Here is a 27,354-nt window from a genome sequence, read left to right as displayed (position 1 = left end):
GAGATAGCTGACGATTTGGTCATCGTTGCTGAAAGTACGCCCGGCGAAACGCCTATTCAAAGATAGCAGTTGACTGGCGGCTATTTCAAGTGGAACCTGTCGGTGGTTAGAAGCCTGGCCCCTAGCGATGTCCTAGTACTGTAGCAGCGGCGTTTCCCTCTAGTTTAGAGAAGTCTGTCTGAGCGTAATTCCAGAGTCTTTCACGAAGATCCATTGACACACATGTAGAGAATCGAGGTTTGGTATTTTTGACTAGGCGCCCATATGCTTCGTGTCGTCACCTCATCGCGAGAATTCCACGATAGAGCAAGCACCAGCAGAATGGCCCTACCCGCCGAACCGACATAGAATTAACACCTGACCATCGAAAGAAATCCGCCTAGTACCTCTTGCCCTCCCTCAACACATCGCTGTACTCCTCTAGCGGGCTGCGGTGCAGAGTGCGAGCCTCCCACAGGTTGGGTGTCAGGAAGCCGTAGGTGTTGGTGACGGCGACGAAGGTAGCCTTTAGTGTGTTCTCTAGGGTCTTGGTGGATCCGGCAGAGGCCGTGTAGATGTCCTGGACACCGGCAAGCTGGAGGAGACGCTTGACAGCTGGAGATGCCACGAGACCAGTACCACGGGGAGCAGGAATAAGCTAGACGAGGGTTAGAAAAGGACTCCAAAGCTGGATTGGGACATTGAATGCGCTGCACACGTACCCTCACAGTGACACTGCCGCACTTGCCAGACTCCTTGGTGGGGAGAGAGTGAGGTTCACCGAGGTTAGTGCCCCAGTAGCCACGACGGATGGGAACAACGCTGAGCTCTAGAAACCATACTGTCAGAAGCGTGTCAAGCAGCATTGGACAAGCTCCACTCACTCGCAATGATGATAGCGGCACGGATAGCCGTCGCGACTTCCTTGGAAGTCTTGATGCCGAGTCCAATATGGCCCTCCGTATCGCCAATGACGACGATGGCCTTGAACCTTGTGCGCTGACCGGCGCGAGTCTGCTTCTGCACGGGCTTGATCTTCATGACCTCGTCCTTGAGCTTGGGCAGGAAGAAGTCCACGATCTGGTACTCCTTGATCGGCAGCGAGTGCAGGTAGATTTCCTCCATCGACTTTATCTTGCCAGCCTTCACCAGACGGCCCAGCTTCGTCACCGGCTGCCATTCCTTCTCCTCGCTCTTCCCGCCGCCACGGCGTCCACGGCCTCGTCCACGTCCACGTCCGCGATCTCCGCCACGGTCGCCGCGCGAACCGAATCCGCCTCCGCCGCCTCGTGGAGCGTCAGCCATATTGTATTGTTGGTGAGATTGTCGGTACTAGGGATGAGCGTCAGAATGGCACTTTCGATATTTCGCTGACCCAGGCGGGGTGGGGGGTTCTATGATTGCACGTACACTGAGGCCTCGAAGCTGGAATTGAGTGTCAGCAAGCTTGTTCCCGAGGTGAGCTGCGTCTCGAAACGCTGGGGTGGTCTTCTTACCTTGTTGTCGGGGCGTTGCTGGCTTGCTGCGTCGTCGTCGTGCGATTGATTTTCGAGAAGATGAAGTGCGTCGCTTAGCCCCGAAGTGCGCTAGTGGGGCTTTTGTTTCCGCGATCCTATTGGCTCTTGTGGTTACCACCTCACCCATTTTACCTGGGCACGGTCTTTTCTACAGCCAGATTCCAGGCTGCTAATAGTGCTCTGGGCCATTTGGGTATTATGAGATTAAATAAGGCGTGCATGGTATAGTTTATCAAGCCAGTTTTCACCGTCACGGACCACAGCGCCCTAGCATGTGTGTCCACATACCCTTGTATGAAAAGGTAAACTTAGCATGATTCTGGCCTTTGATTTCTACCTAAAATGCCTTGTCCAAGATCTATGTACACCTCTCTGTGTGGCTGTGTAAAGGTTCCCGGTCCATTTTCATGACTCGAATGAGGATCAAGTCACTAAGCCACCTTAGGCTCTCAAAACCCTATCTATAGAGTCCAGATAACAGCTCTCCCGTCAACACCAGTGGCTATCAAATAATTAGCAACACGAAAAAGTATATATGTTTGGTAGACTTACTGCTGAGCTTCTTGACGACTCCTCCGCTCTCCTCATAGCTGCGAATTGTGCTGATAGTGTTCTGATGAACTGTCTTAAGCTTGGTGTCGTCCGAAGACTTGCCCTTCAGGTCCATCTGCCGGAACATGTTCAAGGCAGATTCCTCCCGCTGATCCTGGAGTCCCGGGCGCCCTTTTGCTGCTTCCAAAGATCCAGCTAGCTGCCAGCCTTGCTCACTGCCCTGGAGTCGGTAGGCTTCGCAGTCCTGTAGAAGCCGGTATTAGTCATGAAGAAAGCTTTGCTTGATGGTCAACTCACATAACCTGCAGCAATAATCTCGCTTTCACTGCTCCAGATCAAGCTCATGAAAGGCAAGACTTGAGTGCTGATGCTCAAGACGGCCTTTGGAGGCTGGTCCGCTGCGCTAGGGTAAACGACAGTGACGGTGCTGTCATGTGCTGCGAATGCCAAAGCGTCTCCGCTAGGAGAAAACGCAACACTGTGTACCCAACCAGCTGTGTTGTTCAGGTACTCGCCACAAACGGTATTAAACGGTAATCGCTCTCCCCATGGCGACGGTTCCGGCCGCGCGTCCACACCTTTGATGAAACTTGAGAAGACTCGAGCATGTCCGTCCGTTGATCCCGCAGCCAGAAGCACCGAGTTGGGGTGCCACGCCACCGTAGTGATGGTGCTCCGAATAGGCTTCTTGAGATGCTTAGACACCCACCAGTTATCCTCCTCTTCGAAGTAGCAGACAGGTATCAGACGAGCTCCGGAGCCTACGGCGAACTTGGTCTCGGAGGGTGCCCAGCGAACACAGGTAGCGGCGCGATTGATACGGAGGAGAACAAGAGTAGGCTTCCAGCCCTGGGGAGATGGCTCCCAAACGTAGGCATTACGATCTAGAGGGAGATGTCAGCGCCTGCACCAACAATCATAGTACATCTTAAGTACCTTGCGAGCAAGTGACAATCTTTCCGCTGTTGGGAGCGATATCCACTCCGGTCACGGTCTTGTCATGGCCTCGTAGCTCGTCTTTCAACTGGAACTTGCCGCCTGTCTTGCCATAGAGCTCGACGTTGTTCTCGCGGGCAACGGCCAGCGTCCCGCGATCTGCGGAGAAGGAGTGGTCCGCAATGGGGTGGTGGAACAGGTGGTGAACCTCTGGAGGAGCCATAGTAGATCGGGAAAGTGTGCAATAGGAGGATCTCTCTACTATTGCCTGCAAATATAATGGTAGTGGCAGTGATGCGGTGCCTGGAAGTCAGATGGTGGGGCGGGCGGAAGTGATGTCGGCGCACAGACTTTTGGTGGAGACGTCAACTTCCACTTCGCGTGAATAACTTCCACTTCCAGCTTCTTCCAACCTCGCAAAGTTGCAATTATGGCTACGACTTCCATGGCTATACAGTCGCGAGGGGCGCAAAAAGAGATGCCCAACCAGACGTGAGTAGTGCTCCCTCCTATTATTCCTCATTTACTGACGCTTCGTCGAGGCTCTACTGCAGCAACCTCCCCGACAAGCTCCAGAAGGCTGATCTCAAGCGTTCACTATACCTCCTCTTCGTTACCTATGGCCCCGTACTCGACATCGTGGCCCTCAAGACGTCCAAAATGCGCGGGCAAGCTCATATTGTGTTTCGGGATATCCAGGCTGCCTCACAAGCTATGCGCGCACTACAAGGATTTGAGTTCTTTGGCAAAAACATGGTGCGTCCTTCTCTTGTCTAGACGTAGAGGCGAATGCTCATCCAAATAGAAAATCGCATACGGGAAGGGCAAGTCGGACAGCATCGCGAAACTAGACGGGACTTTTAAAATTCCGGTCATGGAGAAGGAGACTGAACAAACGCCGCTCCAGCAGATGGCCTTTGGTGGCCTCCCTCCCGGAGCCGAGGAGACTCAGAGCAACCAGGGTACTAAGAGGACACGAGACAATGAGAGTGACAACGAGGATGCGCCAATGGAGGAGGATGACGACGACGCAGCAATGGAAGAGTCGGACTCGGATTGAGCGACCCTAGTACAGAGGCGCGTTCATGGTCAAAAATACCCCACCGTTAGAGGCGAGGCTTGGAAGAGCTTCATAAAGGTATCTTGCATTCAAAAGCATAGATTAACTATTTGTCCAATTCTAATACCAGTCAGATGCACTTCGGCATGCTCCTGCCTTCTTCCCTGGCTGTCCTTCAGATCCTCTAGACAAAGTTATTGAAGATAGTGTAGACTGTTCGTGACGTTGGATTGTATGGTAAAATCTCCGCTTGGAAGGACAGAGCGTGTTGTTTGATGAGGCCGGAATGCTCTCATGAAGCGTTACTCTTCCCGTGCGTACCATTGGTTCGTGCAATTGCAATAGCAGTTGGCACTTGTAGCCCTACGCATCCTCCAACTATGCCTATCCAAAGCAAGATGTATTGGTCTGCTGTAATCTTAGTCTCCTCCAAGCTTGCTCTGAGCGCGTCTGCTGTGTTGCACGGGTGGACAAAGAACACCGGCCTGTTAGTAATTGGGTGGTCCTATACTGCGTGTCAGAATAGTAAAAAAACAGCGCTACAGCTACGTACGGCCATCGTGATGCCACCTATGACCCCCAGATCCCTCACTTGGGCCTTGAAATGCTCGGGAATGACTTGCTCGTATAGTGACTCAATGGTTGGCGGTACCACGCCTCTTCGGTCCTCGAGGTTGAGATAAAGTACCGGCACCCGATATATTGGGGACAAGAATACCTGATATTCTATACGTATTCCGCTTTCACTAGGACTGCGTGATTGAAGTGCCTCCTAGCCTCTCTTAGCCCCATTGTCAACATAGAAAGCTTGGGTTTGAGTATACCTCATCTTCTTCGTGTACTTCATCCTCTGCTTCATCAATATTTGAATGCGCCCGCTTGGTGGTCTGATGGAGGATTCTTGTGATGCGCAGATGGACCACGTCTTGCTTGACCAAATCTACACGACTCCAGTCGTTCTGTAGATGACCACAAAGATCGAATCTAGTATTGATGGCTTGGCAAGCTTCTTCAAACTCCGAGACAGTTATCGATGGAAACGAAACCAGGGTCTTCATTAGGGATGCCCTAAGTGAAGGACGCTAGAAACGATCTTAAGAAGGTCATGTAAGAGGGAGCGGATCGATGAGTTGCAAGGCTGTGATTGTTGCCCTCGACGGAGCTTCACAGGCAACTAATACAGATGCAAGTGCCTAGAAATCTAGAGGTATTCAGTAGAGAGTACTGGGTCAGTGAATGGAAGGTAGATGATTGGACCATATCAGGCACGTGCCAGGTAGCTGAGACGAACAACCCCCATAGCACGTTCCGAGGCAACCTTTCTCACCTCCACACACATCAGCAATGACCGGAATCTCAGATCTCGCCACGGAAATCCTCGATCTCATATTCTCATTTCTCACATCTAAATCAGATAAGCTCAATACTGCGCTCGTGTGCAAGCTATTTCGAGACTGCGCGGAGCCGTTGTTCTACCACGATTATGTGCACGAGGGGGGCTGGGAAAAGGAGACAGCGTATTCTCTCACACCTTTCATTCGGCGAATCATCGAGCGCCCCGATCGAGCTCATTTTGTGAAGCACGTGACCCTTCACAAGTGGAATTACGACGGCCAAACGAGACGCCCGCGAGCCATCTCAGACGAAGATTTGAGCGCATTTGTAGAGGCCGCCCGGAAAGCAGGAATTCTCGATCCCACCAAAGAATCCGACCAACTGATCACGGATGCTGGCATTACCGATCTGATAGATCCAGTCGATGGCGACTGGGAGGACTTCTCTGAACCTTCTCAAGCTTATGGGGATACGACGAGTGGCCACGACGACGCAGAATGGATCCAACAGCTACAAGTAGGAAACGAGGAACCCCAGATCATACTGTTATTAGCCATACTGCCAGGAATCAAGAGCCTATCGTTCACGGGAATTCCACGACAGGAAACTCTCTCATGGTCCCAGCTGAGACAAGTAGCTCATGGTTTCCGTCATTTGCGCAACATATCTTGCACGGCGGATAATATCGGATACAGTGCGTCGCTCTCACGTATTGGACACTTGATGGGAGCGCCGTCACTTCAAAAGGTGTTCTTATCGGACGGTGGTCGCACCGGTAGAGACATTTCAAACCAAAACATCACCTCCGTCGAACTGACACCTCTTCCGGTGAAGGTTGCGACCTTTGAGCACTCGGACGCCAACTTTCGAACACTCTCACTCTTTGTTTCTAAATGTACCGGCTTGGAATACCTCACTCTCAAAGTTACGAATCCGTTTCTTCGTGCTAGACAGATCAATGCCACCCAACTCAAGAACATCATTAACACTCAGAGCGATTCGTTGAAAGGCCTCCGACTGTGCCTAGATATGTCAAGGGGTCCTCTGGAACTCGAGCATACTCGCCTTGAGTCGTTGAGTCATTTCAAGAACCTCGTTTTCCTCGAGGCTGAACAGGTTCTACTTCTAGGGCGATTTCTGCAAGTCCCACAATACAAGCTGAGAGACATTCTACCTTCCTCATTGAAAGGGCTTAGTATTGGATGGGCTGAGGAAAATCTCATGCCTCACCTTTTGGAACTCGCATCGGTCTGTGACATGGACTTCGGAAGCCTTGAGTTACTTTGTGTCAGCTTCGCAAGCAACCCTACCAGAACAAAACCCACTGTGTCCCTGCCTCTTGCTTTTGACGCGTCCCGGGTGAAGGTGATCGTGGAAACGAATAGGCGATGGCCTGTCGATCGTAGTCCAGATCTGGAAGCTTGGCTGAGCAAGAAGATCCCAGAACTATGATGACGGCCACAGAGGAATCAACCACACCACTTGGCCCCATCTATTTATTTCTATAAATTCCAGGGCACGTACAGTGCTTTATAGATTTTGGTACACTTTCCCCACTGCTGGCAGAGCTTCAACGTACAAATAGAAATCAGGGGCGACGAATCACACTCCCTATCTACGTACTTCTATCTGCCGCTGTCTGGGGTGGCCTCAAGAGTTTACATGTTATTCAAGATGCTAAACTTCCATCTGATATTGTAGGGAACTCTGATAATACCCTATGGCACCACAAGCAGTGCAACAATATATACAGATATCTATGACAAGACACTGTACCATGCGTGTACCCCCCAGTGTTGAACGAATGCCAAGGGAGCTGCCGCTGGTTTGGGTTGGGCTTGTAGGATCACTTCAATATGAGGTCTAATGCCAGCCTCTTTAATGGAGAGATGTCGAAGGAATTGCAGCCGCCGTAACCTCAAGTCCCTGAGTTCCGAGCCTTGGTCCATGGCGATGATGGCTCTAACTCCGTCTGCCCTTATGGCATTTACTAAACTAGATTCAAGAAGTAGAGGAAAACGAGACCTGACGTCTACGCGGCGGAGCATCTACTGCACCTCCGCGGATCTTGGCGTGACTTTGGAAGGCATGCGTGATTGTCGAGTGAAACGGAGGGTTAGAGGACGGCCTAATGCAGACGTTGGCTTAATACTCGAGGCTGCTACCTGGAGGTGTGAGTCTTCGGACCAAGCCCGCGGCGAACTCGCCCGAACGAGTGCCGACATGCCTTGGCACTTCAGGCACCCTGCCGGCCATTGCTCAGCGGACTCGAAGGCAGAACCGCAGAGCTTCAACCAACATCACATCCTGCCCCTCGACCTTTCCTCCTTCGTCACCTTCATGGCTGTGCCGACTCCACGCTGTGAATAGGAAAGAAGGCAGCACCGACTCTCCATGGCGACCAGAAACGGCAGCACCATGAAGCGCGGCTTGGTAAGTTTGTTGAGCCCCTGCACTTTCTGCTTTTAACTACTAATATGATGCCAATTTGATAGAACTCCGGCGAAGTCGCTATCGACAACAAAAAGCCCCGCCGATCGCAGCGAATCTCGTCTCAATCGCATGACTTCGACACAAATCTGCAGGCCCAGCAGTTGCCTTCTCCCTTCACGCACCAGGAATCTACTGCCACCGAGGACTTCAAAGATGGCACTGCCACACCCCCAAGCCAGCGTCCTAGCCAATTCGGCAATCGCATTACCACCCGTAGTCCTCAGGCAGCCGGCCTTTCATCTCCCCCTTCCGATACCCAGCCATTCTCTCAGCTCCTCCGCCCCCCGAATACACTGGCATACGAGGTAGAGGATGAAGAAGCCGAAGGAGTGTGGGGGTACTTGGTGCCTTTGGACAGCAAGTCGGGAGGCACACTCATCCTGAGGCGGAGGAGTGCTTGCCCCAAGCCGAGTGCCAAGACTGGACGTAAGACCGGTAGGCAGAGGGTTGGTAGGCAGACTTGGGAGAAACAAGAAGAGGATTTCGAGACCGAGAAGGCCAAGGAAGTGTCTTCGGAGGGATATCTTATTGGACGTCACCCAGAATGTGGTATGTGAACAGCTTCCCCGTACTTCCACAATTACTTTTGGACGATACTAATTTACCCTCTAGACCGCGTGCTAAACAGTCCCGTGGTGTCGAACCGCCATTGTCTTATCTTCTCGGAGGCCAAAGGCGGCGATGCAGTTGCTGTCTTGGAGGACCTCTCGGGCAACGGAACTTACGTCAACGAAGCATTGGTTGGCAGGAACAAGCGGCGCGAACTCTACGAAGGCGATGAAGTCACTATTCTCGACGAAGCCCGTTTTGTTTTCCGATACCCACACAATCGCAATGCAAATCGATTCAGACAGCAGTACACGATTCAACAACAGCTCGGCAAGGGCCACTTCGCTACGGTCTACTTATGTGTCGAAAAGAACTCAGGCATGCGCTATGCTGTGAAGAAGTTCGAGAAGCGTACTGGGCCAGGCGAGAAATCCAGGATCGACGGACTCCAACAGGAGATTGGCGTTCTTATGGGTGTCAGCCACCCAACCCTGCTCTGCCTCAAGGACACTTTTGACGAAGAAGACGGCGTATATCTTGTACTAGAACTTGCAGCCGAGGGCGAGCTCTTCAACTGGATCATCATGAAGCAGAAGCTGACGGAGGCGGAAGCTCGGAAGGTGTTCATCCAACTGTTTCAGGGTGTGAAATACTTGGTAAGCAAATATTCAGGCACTCTGACACCTATAGCTAACACAATCAGCACGAGCGCAACATTGTTCATCGTGACATTAAGCCAGAGAATATTCTCTTGGCTGATAGAGATTTGCATGTGAAGCTTGCGGATTTTGGCCTGGCGAAGATCATTGGCGAGGAATCCTTCACTACTACACTGTAAGTCTTCTCGCCAATTAAACTGCGACTACTCTTCAAACCCTTGCTAATATCAATCTAGATGCGGAACTCCTAGCTGTAAGCAAATCTTCAATGAAAGAACCTGCTTTACAACTAACTAATTTGTAATAGATGTCGCACCTGAAATCCTCGAGAATTCAAGCCACCGGCGCTACACCCGCGCGGTCGACGTGTGGTCGCTAGGCGTTGTTCTGTACATATGCCTCTGTGGTTTCCCGCCGTTCTCAGATGAGCTCTACAGCGCCGAGAACCCATATACGCTCTCGCAGCAGATCAAAATGGGCCGATTCGACTACCCGTCGCCATACTGGGACTCAGTGGGCGACCCAGCTCTCGATCTGATTGATCGAATGCTCACCGTAGACGTTGACAAGCGAATCACGATTGATGAGTGTCTCGAGCACCCATGGACTACACTACGGGAGATCAATCCCAACGACAGCACGGATGGACTCACCGGGGCGATTGCGCAGCTGGACTTTTCCAAGCGCAAGCCGCAGCGAGAGCGTACTCTCTTGAGCAAAATCAACGACATCAGGGTCACTAGGGTGATTGAGACGCCAGAGGGACAGGAACCTATCAGAGTATATGAGAAGAACGCTGCAAAGTCGCCATCGAGGAAGACGAATGGGACGAAGGCTGAGGCAGTCCAGGAAAACACGCCCGCAGCCAATCGCGACCCGGACGAGTTCGTGCAGATGGGCGGGAAGGGTGATCAGCAGTTGTTTGGGGACGACAGCAGGTCCAACTATGTTCCCGACCAGACCGTCAAGGCCGGCAAGCCGGGCAAGGGACGCAAGAAGTGACCTCTCTCGTAGAGAACGGCTTGTGACTGGCGAACAGGACTATAGTGGGTCTCTTTATGTATCTGGCCAAAAGGCCAAGCTGGCAAGCTGGGCAAGGGACACGAGGCGCGAGGGCTTTCGTAAAGAGCGACTTGTGACTGGCGACTGGCGACGGCATGGGAATCTTTTGGCGGGGCGTCAGGGGGAGCTACTAGTCGGGAAATTGCGGGCTGTCCCTATAGGAGTAGTGGCAGTGCAAATGTAGCGACTTATCAGCGTAGTCCAGCGGTGTGCGTGCAGTGAAGTCCGCGGTGGTGGTGCATGGCGTGAGTATTGGCAGCCGGGAGTCGGCTGTCCGAGAGATCTCAACGCTGACGAGTCGGCCAGGGGCAACCGTCCGTGCGTGCGTCCCAACTTTGATCGTGCCGCTGCCTGCAGGGGCCATGGCTAAATTGTTGTTCACCGAGCTCTCTACAAAAACCTCACCCTTCCTGCGCACCCTTCACGCCGCACCCTCTTGCTCCTGCTCTCTGTCGCCTCCGCTATGGGCCTCCTAGCTGATGTCGCGGGCCCTCTGGGCGATTTTGCGGCCAACTCGTCGCTCTTCGTCCGGGTCGCTGCCGCCTTTGCCTCCTTCCTGACACTGGCCATCGTCCTCAACGTCCTCAAGCAATTGCTGCTGCGCAACCCCAATGAGCCCCCCGTAGTCTTCCACTGGGTGCCTATCATCGGCAGCACGATTTCCTACGGCATCGACCCCTACAAGTTCTTCTTTGCGAACCGCGCGAAGGTCGGCACGCTCCTGCCCCTTGGGTCTTTTCGCATACTGACTCTAGCATAGTATGGCGATGTCTTCACCTTCATCCTTCTCGGCAAGAAGACCACCGTCTGTCTCGGCACCAAGGGCAACAATTTCATTCTGAACGGCAAGATAAAGGACGTGAATGCCGAGGAAATCTACAGCCCTCTGACAACCCCTGTTTTTGGCAACGACGTGGTCTATGACTGTCCCAACTCGAAGCTCATGGAGCAAAAGAAGGCAGGCCGCTCTCGCGATGTCGCCCATCTTGCGCTAACATCAGATCCAGTTTGTCAAGTTCGGCCTCACACAGGAAGCGCTCCGCTCCTACGTCCCACTTATCTCGCGCGAGGTTATGGACTTCATCAAGCGCAATCCCGCCTTTAAAGGCAAGAAAGGCACTGCAAACGCTCCAATTGCCATGGCTGAGCTCACCATCTTCACCGCCTCCCGGTCGCTCCAGGGCGAAGAAGTGCGCAACAAATTTGACTCCAGATTCGCCGACGTCTACCACGACCTTGACCTGGGCTTCACCCCGATCAATTTCATGTTGCCATGGGCCCCGCTCCCTCATAATCGCAAACGAGACATTGCGCGGACTAAGATGATCGCTACATACTCTGAAATTATACGCGCTAGGAGGTCTGGTGAGGCCAAGAGGGATTCCGAGGATATGATCTGGCATCTCATGGACTGCAAATACAAAGATGGCACTCCTGTTCCTGATCACGAAATTGCAGGCATTATGATTGCTTTGCTTATGGCTGGACAACATTCCTCGTCTTCAACCGCCGCCTGGATTCTTCTCCGCCTAGCCAGCCGCCCTGATATCACCGAGGAACTCTTACAGGAGCAAAAGGAGGTTCTTGGAGCGGATCTCCCGCCTCTGACTCACGACAACCTAGCTCGTCTGCCGCTCCACGCCCAAGTCGTCAAGGAAACTCTTCGCATTCACGCTCCAATCCACTCCATTCTGCGCAAGGTGAAATCGCCCATGCCTGTCGAAGGCACCCCGTACATAATTCCGACCTCGCATGTTCTGCTATCTTCACCGGGGGTTACGTCTACATCGGCCGAGCACTTCCCGAACCCGTCGAGCTGGGAACCGCATCGTTGGGACACGTTGAAGAATTACGAAGATGATGATGACGACGAGAAGATTGATTACGGCTGGGGCGTGGTCTCTAAGGGTACCACTAGCCCCTATCTACCGTTTGGTGCTGGTCGCCACCGATGCATTGGGGAGCAGTTTGCCTATGTGCAGCTCCAGACTATTCTGGCCACGATTGTCCGAGAATTCAAGGTCAGGAACCTTGACGGGTCGAAGGAAGTGATTGGGACGGATTATACAGTAAGTCTCTGGAAACGATGTGCGCTTTGAATATATGGTACTAACTAGACTAGTCGCTGTTCTCGCGGCCACTTTCGCCCGCGATCATCGAATGGGAGCGCAGAGACGCGTAGTAATATTTAATGGTTGGCTCAATAGGGGCGTTGGCATGGTTGGACGATGCCTTGCGCAGGGCATGTAGATACGTGGGTTAAAGGAACTTAATAATACCGAATCATCCTCAAGATACACGTTCGTACGAAACCTCACTTTGAAATAGTGCGAGATACGAGTAGACACTCGCGGTTTATGCGAGTAATTATGAGGCTGCATGGGCTCCATCACATGACCCTAACGCAAAACCATCACCGTCCAAAATCTATCTCCTCTTTAATACCGAAGCGTTCTTCAATGGTCACGGTCAAAAACTGACATTCTACATGTCAATCGCATTTCATTGATTCCGGCTCTCACATTATGAGGCGCATCCAAACCCAATCTTGCCAAGCACATGGCGTTCTACATTTCGTATTCAACAACCACCAGCCTACTTTCAAACGAAAGTCACCCCTCATCTCCTAACTTCCATCCAGCCTGACCACCTTCACAACACCACAGGCCAACAAAGAAAACGCAGCACCATGCCACCCAACTCCACCTACTGCCGCAACCTGTACAGCATCCCGCACACCAACCCCGGAAGCGCCATCTGGGGCTTCGCCATCCCCTGGCTCACCGCCCTCTGCTTCGCCCTCGCCGCCATCAGCTCCGCCTCCGACGCCGCCTATCTCGCACTCGTGGCCGACGACTCGCCCTGCAAAGAAGAACGCCAACCGCCCGTCCCCTCCAGCACCGCGAAAACCATCGCCGCCATCGCTACTTCCGTCGCCCTCCTCCCCGCCGTGCTCACCTACGCCAACCAGATCCTCGGCCTGCTGGAGCTCGACGCTTGTCGGTCCCCCGCGGCGCGCGAGCACTAGTGGTTCACGCTCGTGCCTGGCGCGGGGGAGCCGTGGGGCGCGACGGGCTTCTACCTTGGGATGCCGCTCTTCGTTGCTGGTGTGGCGTGGCTGAAGACGGTTGTGAACGTCGTGGTGGACAGGCGCGGCGTGTATTATGATGATTGGCGGTGGCATCCTTATTTGGGGCTACATATCGTGATGGGTGTGTCGTTTGCGCCGTTCACGATGGTGGTCTTGGGGGTGTATGCGGTGGGGTTGCTGGTGTTGGGGACGGGGTGGAGGGGAGTGTGGAGGAGGTGTGGGAAGGTTGTGGGGTTTGTGTGGTGCTTGATCAGGGATACGCAGGAGGCGGCGAGGAGGATGAGGGTTGCGCTTGGGATGGATGGGGAGGGGGGTGGGGAGGAGGAGAGGGCGCTTTTGGAGGAGGAGAGGGCGCTTTTGGAGGAGGGGGCGGTTGAGAGGCCGCTGGTGGGTACGGTTAAGTGACGCATGCGAATACACTGAGATATCTCGTTTCACGTCTTGTCACACGCAATTGTTGTGGTATGAAACTTTCTGCAGCACATGCTTCCCGTGCAGATACAAAGGTGTTATATTAAAAGTGATGTGCTCATTCGTACCACAAGACTCTGTTTCGTAAGGAAAGTCAATTCACATTCTTCTTGTGACACCCTTGTAAGACTCAGCAGGACCAACCCGACCCCGTGGAGTCGGTCAGCGGGCAATGATTCTAGATTAATTGTTACAAGGGGTGCGGCCGAAGGCATATTCCGATGATCACTTGCAGGGGGCAGAACACCAAAATGCCGCATCCACGTTCGCACCACCACAACTCAACAAAGTGCCAAATTATCCTGTGAAGTTGTTGTTTCCACCCTTCAATTTGCACTTCTTTGCGACCGATAGAAAGGTGTCATTTGAGGCTCGACCAAGGATGTAGTCACCCAAATCTTTGTCCTCTCTCCACATTTCCAACAACCACTCCTTTGCCTGCCTCTTAGCCTCCTTAGAAGCGCTGTAGCAATCGTATATATTCACCTCATGGTTCAATCTCCCAAAACACCGCTCAATTGGGTGTAAATCAGGTGAATTGGGAGGATGATCCACAAAGAGAATACCCAGTTCTTCAGCCAAATGAGAGAGCTTCCTCCGAGCTGAACCGTGAAGGGAGACGTTGTCCTCAATTAAATAGACTTCCTTGCCGGGGTTTGCCTCCTTTACTGCTTTATAGTATGGATAAAGAAGAGGTTTAAGTATGTGGTTTGCATACCAAGCCGCGTCCATTCCTTTGCCTTTTCCTCGGGTGAAAACCTCATATTTGAACTCCTGTTCAGGCCTCCGTAGATGACGCCGTCCCTTTCGAATTCCTTGCTGCTTAAGGCGCTCGTTGTCGCCATTTATCTTGTCATTAACCTTCTTCATATGGTTGTATTCTACTGTCCCTTGGATAGAAGCCCGGCGTTGCTTTTCCTCAGCTTTTTCCTTAGCAATTTCATTGTCAATAATGACCTTTCGTTGAAGCTCATTCTTCTGCTTTTGAGACTCAGGCTCCCATACAACGCAAGGCCTTGGAATAGAAGGATCTAAGCACATGGCACCCCAAAAAGAGAAGGAGAATTGTACTGGAGGATCATGCATAGCGTATTCATTGGCATTGACTCCCATAGGCCTTGAGACTCTGGCCTTTCCTCCTCCGGACTGGCCAGGGCCAAATTGCTTAGGTGATTCGTCTGAGCAGATAAAAATAACGTCGCAGTTGGTTCGTTTGATGATGTTTTGTAGCCAGGTGCAGTGCTTAAATCTCAAGTCTTTCTGCTGGGCATTGAGAGGGGGCTTTTTAGGCCTGATTCCCCGTACAATTGGCACCGGGCAGAGGGGATCTTGACGCTCGTGTGCAACTCTCTCGATTGTTGATCTGGCTGCGGTCATGCCGGCTGCATGCAGTGCCGGCGCAGCAGCGTCCTGAAACTTGTAGTCCTCCCATCGCAATATATCATTGCGAATCTCCATAGAAAGCTTGCTGCCGTTCGCAATCTTTGGTTTCATTCCTGGACGGTCTGATTTGGGAGAGAGAGAAGCCAGCATATCATGGAAATCCTCATTCCCAGCATCCTGCTTTGCCCGGGAGTATATCTTTGCGGCTGTGGACTCGGAAACCCCAGTTTTGGACTCAATTTCTTGGAATTGAAGCTTGTAAAAAAGGCGCATTGTGATAATAGCACCTTTCATAGCGATTGGAGTGTCGTAGGCCCGTTTAGAGCGTCCTCCTAGGTGGTGAGAGGCCATATTGTGGTGTTGTTTACGCGTACGGCGCGTCAAAACACCAAAAGAGGGCTTCACCGCCTTACAATGTAGGGTTATTGATTAGTGGGCAGAATATATACGCTAGGCTACAAGCGATTGGAACCGGAATATGCCCTCGGCCGCACCCCTTGTAGTTTCAAGGCTCCTCGGGAAGTTACTCCGCGTCTCGGGTCCTCCCACGTGTACTGCATATACAGACATCCCTCCATCTCGGGCAGCATCGGACATCACAGGGGGCAAGACAGTGTTTGCTAGGTACTTCCAGGAATTTCCAGCACCGTCGTCAGTCTGACGCGCTCGGCATCGGATGCCATGCCGTTTTGGGAGGAAGGTGCATTCAGACGGTTCTAGAGAGTTCGCTGAGGGTCGTACAATCTGTAGGGTTCTGTCAATTGCAAAGGGCCGTGATACTGTGCAAGTACAAAGGGCTGTGTGGGAGTGCTGAGGATGTACTGCATACGGGCGTTTGAGACATCTGAAACTGAGATCCGCGGGGCCGACGTCATCGCTCAGAATCATAGCACGTTGCACAGTTGCAGGACAGGAGCGGTGCGGCGCGGCCCAACGGGTAGCACTTCCAAAGCCCCGGAAATCAGGGAATAGCCGCGCAAGGCTGATTGTTTGCTGTCGACCTCCACCAGCCGCCAAGCGCGGGATTTTGATGTAAGGTGATATCCCTCCATCCGCTCTCCCAGCTTCCCGGCTCCTCTTGCTCGGCACTTCTATTCCACCAGCTTCTTCAGCAGCACTCCCGCCTTTGTCTCTCTTAATTCTACAAGACGTGTCCTCGACTTCAGCTTCTCTCTGGGCACATCTGCCCCGCAGCCCCTCCGCACCATGACGACCTTCGTGGTCTCGCTGTGAGTCCATCCAATTGCTACTGTCCTGACTCCGTCAAACAATGCCACCCCAGCCAACATGCAGCAATAAGCTAATGAACAATTTGTGCAGCTTCCTGCCTTACACGGTCGACTTTCACGACATTCCCTCGCCGAAACGCGAACTAAGTCCTCTGCGCCCTCTTACTGCATCAAGTCGCAAAGAACCCAAGATCGATTTGCCCGAGAAGAAGGCCAGCCTGTTCTCAGTGCCCACGCCTCCAAAAACGCCTGCTGCTGCAGACTATGCCGAGTTCTTCAGCCAATTGCAGCCCAGCGCCGCTACCCATTTCCCAAAGCCTCACGATCCTCGTTCCCTAGTTCGAAGCGATTCACACATACCAGAATGGGGTGGAACTTTGTTCTTCAATCAGCCACGCTCGCAAGCGGTCCCCGCGCCACCCGATACCATCTTGGAATATGCGAAGGCGCATGATCGAACCAAGGCGGTAAAGACTCGACCTGCTCGTCGGTCTCCCAACCCGAACGCGAGGCCAAACTCGAAATCTAGGGATGGCAGCAAGGACAAGGGCTCATGGGACTCTCAATGGACAATAGAGCCTGCTGTCCAAGGCAATGGAGGCCTCGCCAATGCTGTCAGAGCAGCAATAGATGCCGGCAGCATTGGCGACGTCAATTGGGTCGGCTTGATTGGCTTCCCCACCGACTCATTGGGCGATGAGATCAAAGACGAAATACATGAGAGGCTGGAATCGGACCTCGACTCATTGACCGTGTTCGTCAGTGATACCGATTTGGATGGTCACTATGCCCACTATTGCAAAACTATTCTCTGGCCAGTCTTCAATTATCAAATTCCCGACCACCCGAAGAGCAAGGCTTACGAGGACCATTCCTGGATCTTCTATGTGCATCTGAACCAAGCTTTCGCGGACAAAGTGGTAAAGAGCTATAAGCGGGGAGATATCATCTGGGTTCACGACTACCATCTCCTTCTCGTTCCTGCAATGATCAGAAAGAAACTCCCTGACGCTCAGATTGGCTTTTTCCTGCATACTGCGTTCCCGTCTTCAGAAGTCTTCCGGTGTCTGGCTACCCGCAAGGAGCTCCTTGAAGGAATGTTAGGTGCGAACTTGGTCGCTTTCCAGACTCGAGAATAGTAAGCTTGGCCCATCTAGCCGTATGACGAATATTCAGGCTAACTTGAAACAGCGCCCATCATTTCCTTCAAACATGTTCCCGTCTTCTGACAGTCGAAGCTACGGAAGACGGCGTTCAACTGGAACACCACTTTGTCAATGTTGCGTCTTTCCCTATTGGTATTGATCCGAAAGGATTGAGTCTCGCAAGAGAAGATGAAGAGGTTTTGGACTGGATAAAGGTCATGCAGGAGCGATATCACGACAAGTTCCTGATTGTTGCCCGTGATAAGCTCGATAACATCCGAGGAGTAAGGCAGAAGCTCTTGGCTTTTGAATTGTTCCTCAATAAATATCCCGAATGGAGAGATAAGGTGCGTGCAGCAACGCTGTAACCTCGATACACATGACTAATGAGAACAGGTGGTACTCATTCAAGTTGCAACATCGACCACCGAGAACTCCGAGCTCGCTGCTACTGTGTCCGAGATCGTCACCCGGATTGAGTCTGTCCATTCCACGTTAGCTCACCAGCCACTGGTATTCTTGATGCAGGATATTCCGTTCTCGCAGTATCTTGCGTTGCTTTCGGTCGCCGATGTTCTAATGGTCACGAGCCTTCGAGAAGGCATGAATCTCACCTGTCACGAATACGTATTCTGTCAGGATGGCAAACAGAGCGACAAGAAGCACGGTCCAATCATTCTTAGTGAGTTCACTGGAAGTGCCGCTGTTTTCGAGGGCAACGAACTATCAATCAATCCTTGGGACTACCAGAAGTGCGCCGAAGCCATCAAGATCGCCTTGGAAATGGAGCCTGCGGAGAAGGACCGGCGATACAATAAGATTCGCGACATTGTTATGCATCATACGGGAGATTATTGGGTCGCCAATTTGAGGAAAGAACTTGCCAAGGTTCACGACGAGCACTTTCGAAATGACACAATGTCCATTCCTCGCCTGTCGGCCATCAATCTGGGCGAAAAATACAAGAAGTCTAACAAGCGATTGTTTCTCCTCGATTATGAGGGCACGCTTGCATCGTATGGTTCGGTCACCAATATTGTTCTCTCGAGCCCCCAGCGAGTCATTGAGGCACTCAATGATTTGATCTCGGAGGAAAAGAACATAGTATACGTCATGAGCAGTCGTACTATCGAAGAGCTGCAGCTCATCTTCGATCGGGTTCCTGGGCTGGGGCTCATTGCAGAGAATGGATGCTTCGTCCGGGAATATGGAGGACTGGACGAATGGATCGAGTTTTCCGACAGTGAAATAACGAAAAAGTGGAAAGAGTCTGTGCTGGGGATTCTCAAGTATTACGAAGAACGTGTCGAAGGCAGTTGGATCGAAGAACGGCGATGCTCGCTGATCTTTCACTACGAGAAAGCCGACGAATACGATGCCGCCAATCGACAGGCAGGCGATTGTGCAAATCATATCAACGATGCTTGCGAGAGCCAGCGCGTGCGAGCTATCCCCACGAAAGATACTGTCTGCGTGGAGCCAATGGATTGGGACAAGAGAACTGCGGCTATTCATATTCTCAACAACTTGCGACAGAGTGGTCTTCCCGACTTCTTGATGGTAGCAGGCAATGACCGGGATGATGAAATCATCTTCCGCTGGGCCAACGAAATCGATGATAGCAAGACTATTCCGAACGTCACCACGGTCAGTGTTGGAAACAGAAACACAGTGGCAAAAGCGACTCTGACGCAAGGCACTACTGGTAAGATCCCCCTAAATGCCGCTATTTCGCCTACCTTGTATATGACGTACTGACAAAACGCACAGGTCTTCTTTCAGCTCTAGGCCGACTCTCGAAACTTGGCTAGAGTGCGAACCCTGCACTCTTCAACCCACCTTCCTACACCCTTCGAGCTTCTCTTCCTCCAAAATTGCTTTGAAGCGTTTTGAATTCTCACCCTATACCCCTTTGTATCAGAAACCCCTGTTTCATTAAGTAACATTACTACGAATGAGACGGATGGTAGACAGCGCATAGCGACAGCGATGGCGTAAGCAGTACATGGAAATGTAACATACGACTCGAATTCCATAGAACTAAGACCTTTCTCCCGTGCATCAATGGGCGAAACTTTGAGCCATCTATGAAGGTTCTTCCGTGAGTGTTCAACTGTCTTATGTTTTGCTACGCATTGTGGAGGCGCAAAGGATGAGTCTCTGTGCCAAACATATCTAGTGTAGCACTCAGGTAATCAGGCACAAGAGCTTTTGAGATGAGTCAATCGTATTCATTTTCAAGCTACCGTTTCTTCCCTTCCATAGCTTACCTCTCGACAGGCTCAAAACAACGAGAACGCGTGCAGGTATGAAACCCCGGAGTCGTACAGTGGTGCCCTCAGCCCTAGGGGAATACTTAGCTCTTGACCAGGACGTGTTCCGCACCTGCAGTATCCGCACCCAATGCAAGAGTAACAGCGGGGCCGAGCCGACCTTAGTGGGTTGTGTTGCTCTGTACCACAAAAGGCACATGGTGATGCAAGGCACCGGGCAGCAGCTGATCTAACAGACGATCCCCCGGGATCTGGCTATTGGAGGAAGAAATCTCCCTCAAACAACGGGTGACGTCGGCACGAGATCGCCCTTCGATCTCGTCACCTGGGTTTCCCCCCGCAGCTGGCTAAGAGAGATTTAAAGGTGGTATAGTCCCCGAGCCCAAAAAGCTCCTTCCCGCTGCACGCTGTCGATCCCCCGCATTTCGGCACCTCCTACCATGGCGCCATCACGGTTTCTTGCCTTCGCGGTGGTGTTCATTGCCACGGTTGCTGGACAGGCGCCGACGTTTGCTGCGGCGCCGGCTGGCACGCCGCTTAGGAGGCCGACCGACTTCAATGCTGTGGCCGTTGATGCGACGCCGGCGAAAGCGGGTGGAGTGCTGCCTGAATCGTTTGTTTCGTTCTCGATTGAGCTTGCCTTCTTTCCGGATTTCGCGGGCAATCTGTCTAATCCGAATACGTTCTCGAACACGCTGCTCGACAACATCAAGGAGTCTTCTGGGACGAAGCCGTATATTCGGGTTGGAGGGAATACTCAGTACGTACGCGCAGTTGAGCTTTATAGAGTCGTCTCCTTTCCGTGCATAAAGAAGACTGCTAATTTGCGTTGATAGGGATTACGCCATCTATGATGCTTCTCTTGAAGTAGCTACGAAGGGAACTGTCGTTCCGGAGAAATAACCAGATTATCCGACAATCCTGTCAATCGGACCGTTGTTCTTTGAATCCTACCTGACATGGCCAGACACTAAATTCATCCACGGCTTCAACCTCGGAAAGAACAGCACCGCAGCACGTGAAAGCCTCATTGCCAGTGTCCCTCTAGCCTGCAAAGCATTGAGTGAGGGGAAGCTGCTCTACTGGGAACTGGGCAACGAGCCTGATCTGTACAAGACTTCTGCTCAGGGCCCGGTACGACCTTCGAACTGGACGGAGGCCGATTATGTCTCGGAGTGGAACTCAGTTGTAGGAGACATCCGCGCCGCCATGATGGATTCAGACCCGGACTTCGCCACCTCTAGCCAGTTCAAATGGATCGCCCCCTCATTCGGAGGCGTAGGCAACAGCCTCAAAGCCGTACCCACCTGGCTCGACGGCCTCAACGCCAACGCCAACATCGCTCTCTTCTCCTCCCACAAGTAAGCCTCCCCCCCTTCCCCTCCCTCCCTCCCCTAAACAACAACCCCCACCACCAGCTACATCGCCGGCGCCACCCAACCCGGCGTAACCCTCCAACACACGCTCCTAAACCACACCGCCACGACTACTAGCCTCCTCCAACACACCCTCGAGCACCGCAACCTCACCGCCCACGCCATGCCCCTTCCCTACATCCTCGGCGAAGCAAACTCCCTCTACAACCAAGGCCGCGCCGGCCTCTCCAACACCTTCGGCGCCGCGCTGTGGGGCGTCGACTTCGCCCTCGCCGCCGCCACGACAGGCATCGCCCGCGTGCACTTCCACCTGGGGACCGACTACCGCTACGCCGCGTGGCAGCCCGTCACCACCCCCGCGACGGCGATGGGCACGAAGCCGCCGTACTACGCGAACATCGCCGTCGCGGCCGCGCTGGGGGATCTTACCGGGGCGAGGGTGCGGGTCGCGAGCGTGCCGCTGGCCGACGACGCGGTCACGGCGGCGGCGTATGCGGTGTACGACGGCGGGAGGCTGGCGCGGGTGATGGTGGTGGACTTGCATGGGTGGAACTGCACGGCGGGGGAGGAGGAGAAAGAGGAGCGGCCGCGGACCGCGTTTGACTTGGCGCTCCCGGAGGCGTGTCGGGGCGTGGGCGTGGTGCAGCGGTTGCTGGCGGGTGGGAGCGATGCGGTCGAGGGGGTGACGTTTAATGGGCGGAACTATGACTATGAGCGGGATCGGGGGAGGCCGGTGGTTGTTGGGGGGGAGGATGAGATGGTGTGGGTGGGCGAGGTTGGGGGGTGAGGGTGGTGGTGCCGTGGAGCTCGGCGGCGTTGGTGCAGTTGAGGTGTTGAGAGAAAAAGGAGATGGAGGGGGAAGAGGAGGGAGGTCGGAGTATGGAAAAGCGATTAACTAGTTAGGCTTTTGGCACTCTGACAACGGTCCGGAGAAAAGGTTAGCACCTATGCCAGCTGCTCTGCTGTACTATCCGCCTGCAGGATGCTAGTTAAATCCAGAATGGAAACACCTAGGATCTGGTAGTTACCTGGAATTACCCCATACCTACATAGTCCCCCCCGCCCTCCACAAGCGGTCCAATCCCCACCGCAAAGTTCATCCCCTCCCGACACATCCGTCTCCAGCCACAAGGCTGCTGTTAGGCTGAGCTACATAAAATGCATATCCATGTCTCGGCTCGGCTTCTGCCGGGGAAGGGGCACCCCGTTACAAAGGGTGCCGCCGAAGGCATATTCCGCTACCAATCGCTTGTAGCCTAGCGTATATATTCTGCCAGCCAATACAAACCCCTGCATATAGAAGGCGGTGAGGCTCTCAGCCTCATATTTTTGGTGTTGATTCGTGATAAACGCGTAAACAAGCCCATAATATGGCTCACCACGACCGCGGCGGGCGCTCGTACGGCGCCTATGACACTCCTATTGCTATGAAAGGTGCCATTATTGCACTGCGCCTCCTCTCTAAGCTTCAATATCAAGAAATTGAGCGCCAAACTGGTGTTTCCGAATCGACAGCTGCAAAGCTATACAATAAGGCAAAACAAGATGCCGGCAATGAGGATTTACACGATATGCTGGCTTCTCTCTGCCCCAGATCGGCTCGTCCAGGAATGAAACCAAAGGTTCCAAAAGATACCGCATTATCACACCAAATTCGACAAGATATTCTTCTCTTTGAAGACTACCCCTTTGAAGAAGCTGCAGCCCCAGCCATCGCTGCAGCAGGCCTCAAACCGCTTGCCAGATCAACAATTGAGAATATTGCATGGGAGCATCGCGATCCCCTCTGCCCGGTGCCAATTGTACGGGGAATTAGGCCTAAAAAGCCAGCTCTAGATGCCGCTCAAAAAGATACAAGATTTAAGCACTGCTCTTGGATTCAAGACACCATCAATCGCACTTAAGGAAAGGTTATATTCATCTGTTCTAATAAGAGCCCTAAGCAATTTGGACCGGCCATAATAGGGGAGGAAAGGCCAGAGTCTTAAGGCCTATAGGGAAGAATGCCAACGAGTATATAAGACCCGACCGGCCAGCCCATTTCTCCTTCTCTTTTTAGGGTGCAATATGCTTAGATCCATCTATTCCCAGGCCCTGCATTATCTGGGAGCCTGATTCTGATGAGCAGGAGGCTGAATTACAGCGAGAGGTAATCCTTGATAACAAGGAGGCCAAAGAGAGGGCTGAAAAGAAGCAGAAGAATGCATCTATTCCTGGCACCTGGGAATATAATCATATGCAGAAGGTCAATAATAAGATTAACGGGGATAATAAGTGTTTTAAGCAGCAGGGGATTAGGAAAGGGAGACGTTATCTCCGCAGGCCTGATTAAGAGTTTTTATATAAGGTTTTTACAAGGGGAAGAGGCAAGGGAATAGATGCAGTTTAGTACGCCAACCGTATTCTTAAGCCTTTGCTTTATCCTTACTATTTTGCTGTATAAAAGGTAAACCTAGATAAAAAAGTTTGGCTAATTAAAGATAACGTTAAGCTTTATCTTTCTGTAAAAAGGAAGCTTTCTTATCTTTTTAAGGGTATTAACTTTGTTAAACATCCACCTTTTTTACCTAATCTACACCTAATTAAGCGCTGCTTTAGACAATTAAATAGCAAAGTTAGCCAGTATAATTGCCACAGTGCGTCCAAGGCAGCTAAGAAGGAGGCAAAAGAGTGGTTGCTGCAGATGTGGAGAGAGGATAAAGATTTGGGTGATTACATCCTTGATCGGGCCTCACATGACACCTTTCTGTCGATCGCAGAGAAGTGCAGATTGAATGGTGGAAACAATAACTTCACAGGATAATTTGGCACTTTGTTTGGTGTATTTCTGTATATTATTGAATGAGTTGTGGTGGTTTAAACGTAGGTGCGGCATTTTGGTGTTCACACCCCTGCAAGTGATCATCGGAATATGCCTTCGGCGGCACCCTTTGTACAGTAAAATGCCGAACTTTAAAGTGGAGTTCCGGATGCTTGCGGTTCGGTGATCTTCGGTGAGCTCCACCAAACAACCACCAAAAGCTAGATATAAAACCGTTCCTCCCCCCTACACCTCACTTTCTTTTCTAACTATCGGTGGCCCGAATTCGTACTACCTGGTTTTCTGTTTGATGCTATCACTTTGTTTGTGCCTGTGAAACCTGCGTTTATTTTTATTTTCTGCTACTGCTGATGCTAATGTCATCTCCACGGCCTGCAAAGTCACCTAGCTCTAAATCAACCTCACCTCGTCTCTTTTCTTTTCTTTTCTTCTCTTCATATCACATCACATTATACAAGCAAGACAAGACCAAGACAGTTCATCAGCGCACTTCCATCTTTCATTCCAGCGCTCGCTCCGCCATCTCGCGAACCATTGCGCGTCGCTCTTTCTGAGGGGTATATAGAGAAGAGTGTGTATGCATACCGTAGCCACGGCCAACCGGGAGTATGAGACCACCCCACCAACGGGCACTGCCTGCCAATCCATTCAAACCACACATCTGCCACCCTCATCGACAGAATCCGAGCATTAGGAAAACTTTGGGGCCACATGAGGCCCGTCTATGTCTAAGTGATAGGTGTAAAGGAAAACGAGGAAAGATCTATTAAAAGAAAATATACCGGCGGTGGCCCCAATCCTATGTCGGAGTACAAACAAGAGGCTGTAATGGAACGACAAGAATCCGAACAACGCCGTCGCAATGCTATGCGAGATATGACCGGTTTTGGCAACGATTGTCGCCGGGGTATCGGGAAATGGACTTGAAAGAGGTCGGGCGTGGTTTTGACTATGCCATGGCCATCTCGATCTTCTTGCCCTTCATGGATTTCCACTGGATGGGCGCTACGCCTATGATCGACACACAAGCCATCGCGAGAGACACGTAGAAGGTCTGCGTTAACGTGTCGTTGTACGCGCTTAGTACGCCTGGGAGAAATTGGGCAGGGACTGCGTTCTTGAGCTCTGTGGCGCCAGCCCTGAGAACGATGGAAATGTCGAAACCGGTGACGGCGGATTCGAGGTTCTTGATAAGTTGGTTGGTGAAGACATTCTGTCCTACGCTGATGAATAGAGCACCACCTAGGGTCTGGGAGAACATCATGACGGCTGTTCCTATTGGAATGTCCTTGGCTGGGAGAACCGTTTGACTGCAAAGTCTGTTAGCAGCTATTCCCACATCCGAGCTAAGAGGACTTACACTACAATAAGGGTTTGCTGCATGCCTAATCCGACACCCGCTCCAAAAAGGAATTGGAAGCCAATCCATTTGGCATGACCGGTATTGGTCTCGAAGGTGGTCAGGAGGCCGGCACCAATGGTCATGAGAACGGTTGAGGCCAGCATAAAGGGTGTGTAGTAACCAATAACGGTAACGAGTCCACCGGATATCATGGACATAATCACCAGGCCGAGAATAGTAGGCAAGTTCATGATGCCGGATTTGGTGGCGGAGACTCCCTTGATAGCCTGGAACCAGATGGGGAGATAGTAGACCAGGATGAAGAAAGAGGCGCCGAGGGACGCTCCGAAAATGGCCGAGCCCCAGACGTTGCGGTTCTTGAAGACTCGTGGGGGAACGGTAGCCTCCTCTTGTTTCCAAATCTGAATAGAGACGAAGCCGGCCATCAAGATAGCGAAGATGACGAAGAGAGCAATGATGCGGCCATTGCCCCACGCGTACTTGGATCCGCCCCACTGGAGAGCAAGAAGCAGACAGATGATGCCTGGGAGGAAGAGAGCGGTTCCTGGAAGATCAAACTTCTTGATCTGCTCGGCGAAGGTCAACTCACTCTTCTTGCCTTTCCGGGGAGCTTGGAAGAAGAAGATGATGAAGAAACCGGTGACAGCGCCAAAGGGAAGATTGATGTAGAAGCACCAGCGCCAGGAGAGATGATCAGTGAAGGCTCCGCCCATGAGCGGGCCAGCGACTGAGGCGATGCCGTACATGCCTCCGATGAGACCCATGTAGGTCGGCCTCCTGATCAATGGGACAGTGTTGGCAACGATAAGGATTGCACCGGAGAAAATACCAGCGCCTCCGAGTCCAGCAACCGCCCGACCAACGATGAGAGCAGTAGAGTTCGGGGCGACACCACAAATCAACGACCCAAGCTCGAAGACGAAGAGAGCTGCAAGATACACCCACTTGATGGAGTAGAAGGTGTAAAGTTTCCCGAATATAAGCTGGAATGCACAGGTGGTGAGGAGGTAGGCGCTGCCATACCACCCAACGTCGTTGAGAGCCTTGAACTGATCGGTGATTCTAGGGATCGCGGTGGCGATGATGGTGTTGTCCTGTGATTGTGTTAGCATTCGAGAAAGGCATGTGAGGATGGCAACGACTCACCAACGCCATGCAGAAGACGGAGAGACATAGGGCAACGGTGATCATAGCGAGCTTGAACGCTTTCGGGTATTCATGGTCGGCCTCCTCCTGGGCGGCCGTGTCGATTCTCTGCAGGTTTTCTTTGGCCTCTTTGGGCTCGTCGTGGGCGATGTGATCTTGTTGTTCCTCGACCGAGGCAGGCCTCGACGAGTTCAGGGTGGCCTCAATGGGCTCTTTCTTCTCGAAGACGGAGGGATCGGCACTTCTGGTGAAGGACGAGTTTGTCTCCGCGGCCATGCTTGGCGACGAGCTTGTTGGACGCTCGTGGTCCTTGATGTCGAGTCCCATTATGGCGGTAACGGAGCGTTTGAAGAAAGAAGGGAAAGTGGCGGGGGAAAGAGGTGGAACAAGGCTAGGGAATCGACGTCGGGGGCTGCAGGGTGCTTATAAGGTAGGTTAAAGGAGGGCCAGAAGGCAGGGCAATGGCGACAGGTGGATGGCGACAGCCAAAAGGAACGGACGAGTGTAGGTGGCAGGGATGTGGTGTCGCACTGGAGTCAAGAGCCCAGAGATCGCGAGCAGGCCCAAGAGGGGCGGTAGGCGAGTCGCCGAGTCACCGGATGGCCTGTGCACTCGAGAGGCGGCACAAAAGGAGCACAACCTTGGCACCTGGGAACCTTCTCACGGACGAAAACAGCGCCTGCGCACTCTGCAAGGCCCGCGAACAAATGCGCTATTCCGCGGGACAGAGTTTCTCGCGTCGCAGACTTGCAGCAATCGCACGCGAGGCTCGGCAGGCAGCGTCGCCAGGACAGCACGCGCGCTCGCACGGCGTGCACCCGTCTCGAGTCGCACGGTCGGCCTGATGATTGCCAGGCTGTGGCGCGGCCTCCCCGTGCATCGGGTACGGCTTGGCGATTCTTAACGGGCCAGCC

The 27,354-nt window shown here is 52.5% G+C and overlaps 13 protein-coding genes across 13 annotated transcripts; 7 read left to right on the top strand and 6 right to left on the bottom strand.

Moving 5' to 3' along the window:
- Positions 1–201: 201 nt before the first annotated feature.
- Positions 202–1,535, bottom strand: BDZ99DRAFT_300510 (40S ribosomal protein-like protein S2). The gene is made up of 5 exons (XM_033714193.1): positions 1,476–1,535; positions 1,390–1,404; positions 864–1,311; positions 702–808; positions 202–637 (listed from the first exon to the last, which is right to left on the bottom strand). The coding sequence occupies exons 3-5, from the start codon at positions 1,282–1,284 to the stop codon at positions 380–382; spliced, it is 786 nt and encodes a 261-aa protein (XP_033576937.1). The 5' UTR covers positions 1,285–1,311; positions 1,390–1,404; positions 1,476–1,535; the 3' UTR covers positions 202–379.
- Positions 1,536–1,820: 285 nt separating this feature from the next.
- BDZ99DRAFT_462599 (actin-related protein-like protein 2/3 complex subunit 1A) lies at positions 1,821–3,305 on the bottom strand. The gene is made up of 4 exons (XM_033719883.1): positions 2,985–3,305; positions 2,346–2,932; positions 2,049–2,292; positions 1,821–1,998 (listed from the first exon to the last, which is right to left on the bottom strand). The coding sequence occupies exons 1-4, from the start codon at positions 3,205–3,207 to the stop codon at positions 1,958–1,960; spliced, it is 1,095 nt and encodes a 364-aa protein (XP_033576936.1). The 5' UTR covers positions 3,208–3,305; the 3' UTR covers positions 1,821–1,957.
- A 109-nt stretch (positions 3,306–3,414) lies between these two features.
- Positions 3,415–4,044, top strand: BDZ99DRAFT_476198 (U1 small nuclear ribonucleoprotein A; the record flags this gene model as incomplete). The annotated part of the gene is made up of 3 exons (XM_033722045.1): positions 3,415–3,476; positions 3,527–3,740; positions 3,790–4,044. 3 exons carry the CDS (start codon positions 3,415–3,417, stop codon positions 4,042–4,044), a joined length of 531 nt encoding a protein of 176 aa, XP_033576935.1.
- Positions 4,045–4,109: 65 nt separating this feature from the next.
- On the bottom strand, positions 4,110–5,269 carry BDZ99DRAFT_415968 (uncharacterized protein). The gene is made up of 3 exons (XM_033716775.1): positions 4,869–5,269; positions 4,598–4,816; positions 4,110–4,549 (listed from the first exon to the last, which is right to left on the bottom strand). Exons 1-3 carry the CDS (start codon positions 5,100–5,102, stop codon positions 4,337–4,339), a joined length of 666 nt encoding a protein of 221 aa, XP_033576934.1. The 5' UTR covers positions 5,103–5,269; the 3' UTR covers positions 4,110–4,336.
- Positions 5,270–5,385: 116 nt separating this feature from the next.
- Positions 5,386–7,038, top strand: BDZ99DRAFT_300478 (uncharacterized protein; the record flags this gene model as incomplete). The annotated part of the gene is made up of 1 exon (XM_033714192.1): positions 5,386–7,038. One exon carries the CDS (start codon positions 5,389–5,391, stop codon positions 6,829–6,831), a length of 1,443 nt encoding a protein of 480 aa, XP_033576933.1. The 3' UTR covers positions 6,832–7,038.
- A 735-nt stretch (positions 7,039–7,773) lies between these two features.
- On the top strand, positions 7,774–12,324 carry BDZ99DRAFT_487943 (lanosterol 14-alpha-demethylase; the record flags this gene model as incomplete). The annotated part of the gene is made up of 11 exons (XM_033722872.1): positions 7,774–7,812; positions 7,875–8,421; positions 8,485–9,077; positions 9,125–9,255; positions 9,317–9,333; positions 9,388–10,018; positions 10,402–10,460; positions 10,619–10,851; positions 10,903–11,100; positions 11,150–12,211; positions 12,265–12,324. The coding sequence occupies 11 exons, from the start codon at positions 7,774–7,776 to the stop codon at positions 12,322–12,324; spliced, it is 3,570 nt and encodes a 1,189-aa protein (XP_033576932.1).
- Positions 12,325–12,630: 306 nt separating this feature from the next.
- BDZ99DRAFT_462594 (uncharacterized protein) lies at positions 12,631–13,534 on the top strand. Its single transcript, XM_033719882.1, has one exon. The coding sequence runs from the start codon at positions 12,832–12,834 to the stop codon at positions 13,168–13,170; it is 339 nt and encodes a 112-aa protein (XP_033576931.1). The 5' UTR covers positions 12,631–12,831; the 3' UTR covers positions 13,171–13,534.
- BDZ99DRAFT_520057 (uncharacterized protein) lies at positions 13,329–13,643 on the bottom strand (the record flags this gene model as incomplete). The annotated part of the gene is made up of 1 exon (XM_033725485.1): positions 13,329–13,643. One exon carries the CDS (start codon positions 13,641–13,643, stop codon positions 13,329–13,331), a length of 315 nt encoding a protein of 104 aa, XP_033576930.1.
- On the bottom strand, positions 13,643–15,438 carry BDZ99DRAFT_562604 (uncharacterized protein; the record flags this gene model as incomplete). Its single annotated transcript, XM_033727350.1, has 1 exon — positions 13,643–15,438. The coding sequence occupies one exon, from the start codon at positions 15,436–15,438 to the stop codon at positions 14,002–14,004; it is 1,437 nt and encodes a 478-aa protein (XP_033576929.1). The 3' UTR covers positions 13,643–14,001.
- A 798-nt stretch (positions 15,439–16,236) lies between these two features.
- Positions 16,237–19,547, top strand: BDZ99DRAFT_415959 (alpha,alpha-trehalose phosphate synthase-like protein subunit). Its single transcript, XM_033716774.1, has 5 exons — positions 16,237–16,316; positions 16,408–17,454; positions 17,508–17,808; positions 17,858–19,166; positions 19,232–19,547. Exons 1-5 carry the CDS (start codon positions 16,294–16,296, stop codon positions 19,270–19,272), a joined length of 2,721 nt encoding a protein of 906 aa, XP_033576928.1. The 5' UTR covers positions 16,237–16,293; the 3' UTR covers positions 19,273–19,547.
- A 282-nt stretch (positions 19,548–19,829) lies between these two features.
- BDZ99DRAFT_508580 (uncharacterized protein) lies at positions 19,830–21,897 on the top strand (the record flags this gene model as incomplete). The annotated part of the gene is made up of 3 exons (XM_033724339.1): positions 19,830–20,562; positions 20,642–21,095; positions 21,153–21,897. Exons 1-3 carry the CDS (start codon positions 20,175–20,177, stop codon positions 21,895–21,897), a joined length of 1,587 nt encoding a protein of 528 aa, XP_033576927.1. The 5' UTR covers positions 19,830–20,174.
- Positions 21,898–22,480: 583 nt separating this feature from the next.
- On the top strand, positions 22,481–23,014 carry BDZ99DRAFT_520053 (uncharacterized protein; the record flags this gene model as incomplete). Its single annotated transcript, XM_033725484.1, has 1 exon — positions 22,481–23,014. One exon carries the CDS (start codon positions 22,481–22,483, stop codon positions 23,012–23,014), a length of 534 nt encoding a protein of 177 aa, XP_033576926.1.
- Positions 23,015–24,880: 1,866 nt separating this feature from the next.
- Positions 24,881–26,716, bottom strand: BDZ99DRAFT_387695 (MFS general substrate transporter; the record flags this gene model as incomplete). Its single annotated transcript, XM_033715531.1, has 3 exons — positions 24,881–25,241; positions 25,292–26,388; positions 26,441–26,716. The coding sequence occupies 3 exons, from the start codon at positions 26,714–26,716 to the stop codon at positions 24,881–24,883; spliced, it is 1,734 nt and encodes a 577-aa protein (XP_033576925.1).
- Between the last annotated feature and the right edge of the window lie 638 nt (positions 26,717–27,354).

Source organism: Mytilinidion resinicola (assembly GCF_010093595.1).
Source record: "Mytilinidion resinicola strain CBS 304.34 unplaced genomic scaffold BDZ99scaffold_9, whole genome shotgun sequence".
In the NCBI taxonomy this organism is placed as follows: Eukaryota; Fungi; Ascomycota; class Dothideomycetes; order Mytilinidiales; family Mytilinidiaceae; genus Mytilinidion; species Mytilinidion resinicola.
Note: the sequence above shows the minus strand (reverse complement) of the source record. Positions and strands in the feature narration are given on the sequence as shown.